Source organism: Rutidosis leptorrhynchoides, chromosome 2, assembly GCF_046630445.1.
Source record: "Rutidosis leptorrhynchoides isolate AG116_Rl617_1_P2 chromosome 2, CSIRO_AGI_Rlap_v1, whole genome shotgun sequence".
NCBI classification, from domain to species: domain Eukaryota; kingdom Viridiplantae; phylum Streptophyta; class Magnoliopsida; order Asterales; family Asteraceae; genus Rutidosis; species Rutidosis leptorrhynchoides.
The window spans coordinates 366,301,078-366,313,414 of NC_092334.1; the positions used below are offsets into that span (position 1 = coordinate 366,301,078).

Below are 12,337 nucleotides of genomic sequence, written 5' to 3' on the forward strand. Positions count from 1 at the left end.
GAAGGAAGTAAAGTCTTCCGAAAATGACACGCGCTTCTTGATTTAGGTCATGAAGTTGTCGTCCAGACCAGCTGTAGGTTGACGAAAAATCTAGAAAAGTCATCACTAAAATCGGCTGGAAATCCACGGACCTCAGCATCAAACAGGGTCACCAGGTGGTCAGATTTATCCTAACCATGAGAAGGATTTATCTCGTACAATGGGGGGGGCACCGTGCAAATTAGCTGGATAAGACTAATGAATCAGATCCCCAGAAAGGATAATCTCCTTAAAAGATCAAAAATCAGCTTTTAAGACTGATATTACTCAATCCTTGAGATTGACCTTAAAGATTGAGAATTCAAACTCATGGAATTCAATGATATCTAAACTCGAGCTTGAACGAGAAAATATTTTGATCAAAATACAAACCGATTTGTTTTCTGAAAACCCATTTTCAATGCGTTCATTACCATTGAACGTAAAATCCTAGGAATTCACCTAGAATTCATTAGGTCACCTGAACCAAATCGGGTGTCAACCGTAAGAACGGTGGTTGCATAGCATGGTCAGAGACAGGACCTTGTGCCAGACCAAAAAAATTATAGGATGATCTTTACTATTGCTCCTACCAAGGATAGTTCTAGCATCCGACACGTTAATAAGACCATAATCATTTGCATGTCACGGGACATTGCCTTAACAGTTTCTTGTTCATCGCTTTCCTTTACAACCGGACGGTAGTTTACCGAAAGGTAATATACGGAACAAGTAAACTGGATGTGTGCTTTCCGATACCGGGATAGCAGTGGATTACACGAACCTAAAAGTTTTTAGCCAAAATATTGATCCACAAATATATTTTGCAACATCGATGATGGATCAAATCAGAAAACTTGTCTAGGGTAAAATCTAGCATGAATTTTCAAAAGATCAAATGTTTTCATAAAGATCCAATTTCCCTAAAGGATCTACATTTTTATAGTCATGTAGGACTGTAAACCGCCTTTCAAATGTGCACTTTGCTTTGGAAACCGAAAGTAAATCGGCTATTTGATTGAAAGTGTCGTTGACCTAAACCCAAGGCAACTGTGAATGACACACCCACCTTTAACCACATCGTTACTATCATTGTTCATACCGCCGTATTGAAATCACTGATGTACAAAGTGTGAAGAATAAAGAAGTGATTCAAGTGTTTTTCAAGACTATATTGCTTGAGGACAAGCAACGCTTAAGTGTGGGAATATTGATAAGGCTAAAAAGGAACATATATTTCATAGCATTATCCCCCAAGAAATACAAGATTTTAGTTGCAATTGTTCCATTTTCAAGTAATATTCGTTTATATTAAATAAGTGCGAAGACAAAAGGCGAAAACGACGAATTGAAGACACAAAGGTCCAAAAAGCTCAAAAGTACAAGATACAATCAAAAAGGTTCAAATTATTGATGAAGAACGTCTAAAAATGACAAGAGTACAAGTTACAAAACGCAAAGTACACAATATAAAATTGTACGAAAGGACGTTCAAAAATCCGGAACTGGGACCTAAGTCAACTTTCAACGCTCGACGCAACGGTGTAAAAATTACATGTCAACTATGCACAAGAATAAAATATAATATTTAAATAATTCATAATAAGAATAATATTAAATAATAAAAAGTTGTTAATTGAGCATAGTTCAGGGGTCGTAAGTGAAAAATCAAATTCAGAATTCGCCTATAAAAGGCAGTGTATTCGATAGATATAAACACACCTTTTTCTATCATATTTCTATCTATATATCGATCCATCTATCTATTATCAATATCAATTATCAATATCTATATTCTATATCTCTATCATAATGTTAACTTAATAAGATATAACAATAATCTTAATTTTAATTTTAAATTATGATAATAATAAGTTTATGATAGAGATCGTTTGAGTGTGTAAGTCGAAATTCTGTCCGTGTAACGCTACGCTATTTTTAATCATTGTAAGTTATGTTCAACCTTTTTACATTAATGTCTCGTAGCTAAGTTATTATTATGCTTATTTAATCCGAAGTAATCATGATGTTGGGCTAATTACTAAAATTGGGTAATTGGGCTTTGTACCATAATTGGGGTTTGGACAAAAGAACGACACTTGTGGAAATTAGACTATGAGCTATTAATGGGCTTTATATTTGTTTAACTAAATGATAGTTTGTTAATGTTAATATAAAGATTTACAATTGGGCGTCCCTATAAATTACCATATACACTCAATCGGACACGATGGGCGGGGTATTTATATGTACGAATAATCGTTCATTTAACCGGACACGGGAATGGATTAATAGCCACTAGAATAATTAAAACAGGGGTGAAATTATGTACAAGGACACTTGGTATAATTGATAACAAAATATTAAAACCTTGGGTTACACTCAGTCGACATCCTGGTGTAATTATTAAACAAAGTATTAAAATCTTGTTACAGTTTAAGTCCTCAATTAGTTGGAATATTTAACTTCGGGTATAAGGATAATTTGACGAGGATACTCGCACTTTATATTTATGACTGATGGATTGTTATGGACAAAAACCAGACGAACATATTAAATAATCCAGGACAAAGGACAATTAACCCATGGGCATAAAACTAAAATCAACACGTCAAACATCATGATTACGGAAGTTTAAATAAGCATAATTCTTTTATTTCATATTTAATTTCCTTTATTTTATATTTAATTGCACTTCTAATTATCGCATTTTTATTTATTGTTATTGTATTTAATTGCACTTTTAATTTTCGTACTTTTTAATTATCGCAAGTTTATTTTTTCGCACTTTTATTATTCGGAATTTCATTATCGTTATTTACTTTACGCTTTAATTTAAGTCTTGTATTTATTTTTAATATTTTACAATTGGTTTTAACTGCGACTAAAGTTTTAAAATCGACAAACCGGTCATTAAACGGTAAAAATCCCCCTTTATAATAATAATATTACTTATATATATATTTGTATTTTTATAAAAGTAAACTAATATAGCGTTAAGCTTTGTTTAAAAAGATTCCCTGTGGAACGAACCGGACTTACTAAAAACTACACTACTGTACGATTAGGTACACTGCCTATAAGTGTTGTAGCAAGGTTTAAGTATATCCATTCTCTAAATAAATAAATATCTTGTGTAAAAATGTATCGTATTTAATAGTATTTCCTTGTAAAAATTAATAGCTATTTTATACCCCTCTGCTACCGCATCACCATTGAACTCATCTTGAACCGTTTCTGCATTACCTCCTCAAAATCATCCACCATCGTCTTATCTGTAGATCCAAAGATAATATCATCCACGTACACCTGTACTAGCATTATATGCTTGCCCTTTTCTTTGATGAAAAGTGTCTGATCGATGACACCTCTTCTGAAACCATTATCAATCATATAGTTGGACAACGTACCATACCACGCTCTTGGAGCTTGATGAAGCCCATACAGTGCTTTTTCTAGACGATATACCTTTTCTGGAGAGTGTGGATCTGTAAAACCCGGTAGTTGCTTAACAAACACGGTCTCATTGAGAGTCCCGTACAAAAAGGCGCTTTTGACATCCATTTGATAGACCTTGAAGCCTTTAAAAGATGCGAATGCCAAAAATATTCGAATTGCCTCAAGTCTAGCCACTGGTGCAAATACTTCATCATAATCTATATCAGGGATCTGCTGATATCCCTTCACAACCAATCTAGCTTTATTTCGAATTACAATACCTTGCTCGTCTTTTTTATTCTTCCATACCCATCGAAGCCCATAAGGTTTGCAACCATGAGGCGGAGTCACTAGTTTCCATACTCCTAAATGCTTGAATTGCAAAAGCTCTTCTTGCATGGCATTTACCCAATCATCATAAAGAAGAGCTTCCTCAACAGAATTTGGTTCAATTTGACACACAAAGCATGAATATGCATGTAAGAAGAGTTTGCCTGACCTATTTAGTGAAGAATAGAAAGCTTGCATAACATTCTCAGTTGAAGCTTTCTGATTTTCAGACGTTGAGGCATCATTTGATGGTGCTCCAGAAACTCCTTTCGAATCAACAATAAAATCATCTAAGTGTCGAGGTAGGACAACTGTTCGTGATGATCTACGAACACCTTCAGGTTCTGGTTGTTCTTCCTGAACTTCTACAATTTGTGGCAGATTATGAAAACTTTCGCCACTGTCTATTGGTTGTGACTCCTCTTCAGAATCAGATCCATCATAAGATGGATCATTTTGATAATCACCTGATTCTTCATCATCTTGAACAAGTTGTTGTTGCGGCACTTGGTGATGTTGTGGTGCCGTTTGAGATTTCGGAACCATTTGTGATGGAGACGTCTGCATTTCATTCAGTAATCTTGCAATAACTTCATCATCAGTAGCAACAGACGGAAGACCAAAAGAATCAAACAAATCTTCATAATCAAACTGCCATGAAAAACCTTTCCCAGCAGGAATAGCAGCATTTCTTTGAACATCTACTTCGAAATGTTCTTCAACACGTTTAGATACAGTGTTGAAAACTCTTTTGTTTGGATTCCCATAACCAAGAAATATACCAGGAACAGCCTTAGGATTAAATTTTCCTCCAGTATCTCGTATCATGATTGAACACGGTGCACCAAAGGGTTCGGAATGTTTAATGTTAGGCTTCCTTTTATGTAGCAATTCATAGCAAGTCATTCCATGTCTCTTGACTACTAACAATCGGTTCATTGTATAACATGCTGTAGCCACAGCTTCACTCCAGAAGTTAACCGGTAAACTTGAGTCGGCTAACATAGTTCTCGCAGTTTCAATTAACGTTCTGTTACGTCTTTCAGCAACACCATTTGATTGCGGAGTATAAGCTGGACTGAACTGTTGTTGAATGCCTTTCTCATTGCAGAAACTCTCCATCTGCTGATTCTTGAATTCAGTACCATTATCTGTTCGAGTCTTCCTAACCTTTAACTTGTACAAAGATTCCAGCTTCAAAAACAACAACTTTATATTGTCAAACGTGTCAGACTTCTTCTTTAACATCACTACCCAAGAGTATCGTGAGTATTCATCAGTCACTACCAAACAATATGAATCTTCAGAGATGCTTGTTCGATTAATCGGACCAAAAAGATCCATATGTAACAACTCTAGAGGAACAACAATTGAATGATGTTTCTTTGTTGCATGTGACTTTTAAGTCTGTTTCCCTTTCTTACACGGAAGACATCCTTCAGGAATTTGAAAACTCTTAACATTTACTCCCTCAATCAGATTATTATGAACAAGATTGTTCATCTTTCTCAAGCTCAAATGACCCATACGCTTGTGCCATGAAATTGATTCTTGTTCTGTAGCTTTGGATATGAAAGCTTGATGACCTATTGCAGCTTTAACATGGGCTGTTGACATATCCAAAATATACAAATCTTTATTTCTGGGAGCTGTCATAAGAATCATCTCTTCCGGTATTACATACTCTTTCTTCAAAATGTAGCATCTTTGATCATCAAAAGCAACCTTATGCTTTTTATCTGCTACTTGCGAAACTGACAGTAGATTATTTGACATCTGCTTCACAAAATTCACTTTATCAAAACTAACATTAGCATTAGCAATCACACCCTGAGCTGTAATAAAACCTCTTTCATCTCCTGCAAAAGAAACAGATCCTCCATTTACTGATTTGACATTAGAAAGTAAGGACATGTTTCCTGTCATGTGCCGGGATGCCCCACTATCAACAATCCAGGTATTTCTACTCGGATCGTAGGCGACCTGCACAACAAGAAAAGAAGTTAGTTTGAGATGGACACCCATGCCCGAATGGCAGTGGGTTTCCCATCGACACCAATAACTTGCACATCCATCCATTGACCCTTTGATCCTGATGGATCATTGGACTTGTCAACAATCTTTGTCTCGGTTTTAGGCTTCCAAACGGTACGTTTACCAACAGATTTCTCATAATAGTCATTCGTTTGAAAAATTTTATTCACACCTAACTGTACCCTTGTGGATGAATTAGCAATAGAATTTGACTTTGGTTTATAAAAACCTTTTGAACTATTACTTGAAGTACCTATGGAACTGGAACTAGAAGCATAGTGTGTAGTTTTCGTTTCAATGTCAGATTTTCTTTTTGGTGATTTCCAATGCTGTTGACAGTTAACAGCACAATGACCCTTTTTCCCACATTTATTACAGTTTTGAGTTTCTTTTGTACGTGTTTTTGAACTCAGATGCTTATTGGGAAAAAACTGTTTCATGGGTGACATAGGCTTCTCAACATGATGTTTCAAGCCTGGTCGACGGTTAGGATGCACATATTTAGGCACATTGTTAGTATTAGGGATCCTTTTATTAAATAGTTCTTTAGGTACTTGTGTAAGAACATATTCTTTATCTAGGTTGAGTCCCTGCTGATACTTGACAGGTGTCTGAAATATTTTCTTTCCATTAGAGTTCCTAGAGTTTACTTGTTTTCTAGGTGTGGGTTGTCCGCTTTCACTAGCCTTACTAGCATTCAATGGATTTTTCAGGATAGTGATTGGTTTGGATTTTGGTGTCACAAACTCAGAAACTTTTTCATACTCTGAATCAGATTTACTGTCCTCAGCTAAGTCTTCAGCAACCGGCTTAGTGCTGTCTGATTTTTCATTCTCTACAGGCTTAACACTTAGGATTTCACTAAGGCAAGAATCAGAAGGTTTATTAATGTACTCATTCCTAAGAGGAGGAGGACACTCTTTATAACCTAAACCCTTTTTACCATCATTCTTGTTATAGACAGTATAGTCAATGACATATGACATTCGCTGCCAAGTGTCATTTCTAGCCTTTTCTGACTCATACTTAATCTTAAACTCTTCCTTTTCTCTCTTAGCACATTCAAGTTGATTTAAGTACATCATTATGGCCTTTTGGTCACCTGAAATTGTAGCTCTTAAATCATGAACTTGATTTTCTAGAGTTTTGATTGTCTCCCTGAATTCCTTTTTATTGTTAAACTGAGTTAAATTTGTCTCGTATAGGCCTTTTACCTCAAGATAAGCTGCTTTAACAATCCTAAGTTCCTGTTTTACTTCAGGACAGTAGATACATCCTAAGGGGATATCATTCAGTTTTGAAACTATGGATTCAAGTTTAACAATTTCTAACTTATGATCAGCACAATCGTTACATTCCAAAGGAAATTCAGTTTGTACCTTAGAGTCACTTGATGTGTTTGCCATGAACGCATATTCCTTTTCTTCAGTCTCTGATTCAGGTTCAGATTCTGAACTAGAACTGGAACAGTCAGAATTATTCAACTCAACTGAAGTCTTGACATCATCTACCACAATAGTTTCTCCATCTGATGAAGACGAACTACTGTAATCAGTCCATACATCGCCATCATTGTGCATTGCGTACTTGAACTTCTCATACACTCTCTTGTTAAGAACACCTCTTCTAACATATCTGATCATTGCATAAATTCGCTCAATTCTTGCTTCCATCTTGCAGATGTAACACATGCATTCATTCGCAGTACCAACACAACCAGCTTTCTCTCTCTCTTGTTTCTCACTTTCAGTTTCTTCTTCGGTCTTAGGCATTCTAACAACGTTAGCATGATTTTCATCATCAGCAAATACTTTCCAATCACAACCTTCGTCTGAATATGTTGCAATTAAGCCTTTTGCTTTATCATTTCTGATAGTATCACTGCTCGTTGTTTCAACTGGCACATTAACCTTTGTCTTATTATACTAATTGTGAAATGGGTTGTGAAAACCAGTTTTCTGTGGCCTGGTACATGTTCTTTTGAAGTGTCCTAACTCATTGCAATTAAAACATCTCACTTTTGACATATCAAAACCTAACTTAGTATCTCTAGTAACACCTAAGCTCTGTTGACCTGTCCTTTTCAGAAATTTCTTCGCTCGTCTAATCACACTACCCATAGCCCAGAGGATATCCATCTTTTCAAGTTCATCCTCATCAATCTGCTCATAATCTTCTGCTTCTAAATGAGCATTAACAATTTGACCACCAACCATTTCATTATAAGAATTAACTACCAAAGCAACTAAAGCCATATCTTCCTCTACAACTGAAAGGGGCCTAGTTCTTAAATTCTCAGTGTTGAGAACTACAGTTTTTGGCTCCTGTCTAATGGTGAACTGATTTGTACTACTAGGCTTATTTACTTGGGTTGAAAACATCACATTTTGAGCAGGTTGTGATCTATTTACAGCACTATCATTTGAAACAGACGCTGTTTGTAAGGGAGCATGAACATTGCTCAATCCAGAAGTACCAGCTTTGTAAATTATAGGACTCTGCTGACCCTCAAGACGTTTCTTCTTGGTTTCCATATCCAAGTCCTTTACCATCAATTTTGATGTGAATTTATCTAGGGTCAGTGATTCACCAGCAGACGAAGCTCTGTCTTCTATCTATTCAATAAACGCATCCCACTTGTGTGGTAAACCATCTGTTAATTGTTTGATAGCTTTCTGTTCTGAAACTTCTACACCTAAGTTACCCAATTCAGAGACAAGATGACGATAACGAATGATTGTCTCTTCTAACGTTTCATGACTTAGAGCAGCAAACCTTTTCCATTCACTTTTGATTACTTTAGCTTTCTTTTCACGATACGCCTTATTTCCTTCGACACCTATCTTAATAGCATTCCAAAGAGAATATGAAGTTAAGTGCATTTGATATTGATGATAAATATCACCGTCTAAACCCTGGGTCAATTGAGCATAACATCTACATTCTAAGGCATATGTTTCTTTTTCTGTCACGCTATAATCTTCATACTTTTTACTATTACCATCAGTACCTAAAGGCTCTTTATATTCATGTTGTATCAAATCCCACATTCTAGGATCAAGGCCTCTAATGTAATTCATGAACTTATCCCTCCATCTAATGCAATCATTTATATTATCAAGTCTAGGAGCACGATTGGCACTGCCTGATTCACTATCAGATAGTAAAATGTTTTGAACACCGGAAGTAATTGCCATTGCCTGATCAGACATTTTAAAATTTAATTAAGGTTGAATCTGATACTAAGTCGGTCGACTGTCGGTGACAGTCGGTCGATGAACAGCTACAGTCGGTCGATGAACAGATACAGTCGGTCGACTGTCAATGGGTAATTGGTCGAAGTTCTGTTTACATTTAGTCAAATGGTAGTACTTTTTTCAATCGGTCGATGTTCCTTCAATCGGTCGGTTTAGTACTTAAGTCGGTCGGTTTACAACTTAAGTCGGTCGGTTTAGTATATGTCGGTCGGTTTAAAGACAATCGGTCGAACTAATGACAATCGGTCGAAATACAAGAAAATCGGTCGATTGTCTCCTAAGTCGGTCGACTGTACTTTCTTTCAGAGCTAGAATCCAAAAAAAAAAACAGGTTTTTGACTTCTAAACGATTTCAAGCTCAATTTTCGAACTAAAACTACTGACCAACACCTTAAGCAACTTAGAATGACTTCTGTAAACACTCTAAAGCAATTAAAACCAAAGGTTTAACGTAAAAGTATACAAAATTCAATCCAAAACCATTTTTTGACCCAAAAATATACCAAGAACTCGTTTAAAACAATTGATTCAGCAAGCCAATGCTCTGATACCACTTTGTAGACACTGAGAGAGGATCTTAGAATCAACCTAACATGATCTAGAGGCGGAATAACACTAGAACGAGCTTAAACGAATATCTATGGGTTTTCGGGTTCGTACAAGTCAAACCAAGATTAGATCTTGATAAACACGAAGCCTAGACTGACATTCTGTGGTATTTGGACATGAAGATTGAGAGAGACTCGACCTAGAACTGTTTTTCGTGTGTGTGTTTAATGTGCAGAGTTGTTAACCAAATTAATGAAGATTAATTAGGCTTAAATACCTCAGTTCCTATGTCGGTCGACAGTGGATGACAGTCGGTCGACTGACCATGTCAGTCGGCCGACTGTCGAGTAATATTACGAATTATATTTAAACGTTTACAAATATAAAATAACACATCGACAATCAACGTTTAACAATATTACAGGTTACAACATGATCGAATAAAACGTTAAAGTTCATGGAACTAGGGATTACAAAATATGCACTAACACTCAGAAAACACTATTGGAACATTATCCTATTCAAACATACAACACTGAAACAGCATTCTCTGCTGCAAGGTTTTCTGAGCTTGTCCAAAAAACGAATGCTGGTGTGATTAACCAACAAAACTCGAATCCAGGATTCACCTTCAAAGCTGGTCCGAGTGCACAACCAACGACTGGTGGTTCATCAAATGTTAATGGTCAACAAAGTGGTAAGTTACAGGCGAACCCTAAAGGCAGAAGTAAAAACTCAAAGAAGCATCAGTTCAAACTATATAGTGAAGTCCTTGATGATGTCACTGTTACTGATGGTACTATCCTCGCTCCATTTACTAAAGTCACTAAGATTTGGAAGATGCGTAATAACGGTACTATCGCATGGCCTCAGGGTTCAAAACTTCAGTGGATTACAGGAGATTTGTTAAGTCACAATTTTACCGTTGATGTTATGGTTTGTAGCTGTACTTTATTTTTCCCATTTTCAATAATTTGGTAAAAAGATTTTGTATGGGCTGTCGTTGTCGCTCTTTACACAGTTGTACATAGGGATTACTCATTAATTTAATGGTGGCGGTTACCTGAATGTACAACTGTTTAGAAAGCGTTAACGACAGCCTAAGGGATGTAGTTAGAAAAATTCTTTGGTAAATCAATTAGATCCTTTAACTTTTTATTCTTTAATCTTATGTCAGATCCAGACTGATGGTCTACCTGTAAACGCGGAGATTGACGTCACGGTCGACATCATTGCCCCGAGAGATCCTGGGCGTTACTTTTTGTGCTGGAGGATGATGTCTCCGTCTGGGGAGTTTTTTGGGAAATTTATTTCGGTGTCGTTTCAGGTAATATATCAACTTAGACTAGTTAATTATAATTAATTATAATGTTATTGTATTAATTTTAATTTTAATGTTCCATTGTTATGTTAGTTAATTTGTTTATGAATCCTTTAGGTTGTTAAAGCCTCCTCTATGAAGTCTGTACCTGAAACATCGACGAACGTTAATCAGCCATCTGTTGTGAAGAACCCAGAAGTAACATATCAACTTAGACTAGTAATTATTAATTATTACTTATTATAATGTTGTTATATTTTTGGAAATTATTGTTTTTGATGTTTCATTGTCACATTACCGAATTTGTTTGTAATCCATGCAGGTTGTTGATGCCTCTACGAAGGCCGAAGGTAAAACATCAACTAATGCTAATCTGCCACCTGTCGCACCAGTCGTGAAGAATGTAGTAGTAGTTAATCAAGAGATGGTTTCGGGAAATAAGTTGGTGTCTGGTTCAGATTCGGTGTTTGATTCTAAACAAGTGAAAACTGCTTTAGAAACTGCTTTAGAGTCTGCACGGGTTGAGGCAAGTAGTGATGATCAAGAGCAGGGTCTTTTGAATGATCTGGAGAAAATGGGATTTAAGCAGCTGGATTTGAACAAGGAAATATTGAAGAAGAATAATTATGATTTGAAGAAATCGATTGATGATCTTTGTGGTGTTTCGGAGTGGGATCTAATCGATTGATGATCTAATTTGTGGTGTTTAAAGCTTATTGTTTTTATTTATAGATAAAACCTTGAAATGTTTGTGATATTATTGATAATAAACGGCCTACTTTGTAGGGTGTGACCGATGTTGAAGCTTTGAAGAAGAACAAGGAAGTATAAAGCTTGCAGTGATTTTAGTTTAAGAGCCTAATTTGTTGGTACTAGTTTAAGTCTTGATCCAAATTAGCATACATTATGCAATCAGTATTTTGATTTAAAAACTTATTTAATGTTAATAAAGTAATGTTAATAAAGTAATTGTGTGCTACGTGATCAGAGTTTGCATTTAATGATTTTCATCTACTTTTTTTTACTAGTTGTGTTGATGGGTGTGATGTTTAATTGGCCTTATTTAGTATATGATATTGGCTTTATCACTTTATGTCTACAGTCATATGGAATTGAATTGAATCATAAAAATAAGAAACATGTTCAGAAATAACTGAATTCGCTCCTGATTTTGATCCTGATCTCTCTCATGGTGTATGCGACGACCTTTTTCATTAAACTTCAAGATGTGATGATAGTGAGGCGGTTAACTTGTTTTTGTCAATCGTATGTAACTTTGAAAAAATGTTTTTAAATTTGTATTCAATAGTAAAATAGCTTAAGATCCGCGAATTCATGGGGCTTTTTTATGGGTTCAACCAACATTGAATTTGATCAAGTAATAGGATTT

General features: G+C 35.7%; 1 protein-coding gene across 1 annotated transcript; it reads left to right on the plus strand.

Moving 5' to 3' along the window:
* The first annotated feature begins 9,144 nt into the window (after positions 1 to 9,144).
* LOC139888973 (protein JOKA2-like) lies at positions 9,145 to 11,635 on the plus strand. Its single transcript, XM_071871951.1, has 5 exons — positions 9,145 to 9,148; positions 10,081 to 10,562; positions 10,804 to 10,953; positions 11,065 to 11,145; positions 11,270 to 11,635. The coding sequence occupies exons 1-5, from the start codon at positions 9,145 to 9,147 to the stop codon at positions 11,633 to 11,635; spliced, it is 1,083 nt and encodes a 360-aa protein (XP_071728052.1).
* Positions 11,636 to 12,337: the final 702 nt, after the last annotated feature.

What these genes read in the sequence shown, in the direction of transcription:
- LOC139888973 (XM_071871951.1), top strand. An exon ending in TTATTTCGGTGTCGTTTCAG is followed by an intron (nt 10,954 to 11,064) that starts GTAATATATCAA and finishes TGAATCCTTTAG; the next exon opens with GTTGTTAAAGCCTCCTCTAT. An exon ending in CTGTTGTGAAGAACCCAGAA is followed by an intron (nt 11,146 to 11,269) that starts GTAACATATCAA and finishes TAATCCATGCAG; the next exon opens with GTTGTTGATGCCTCTACGAA.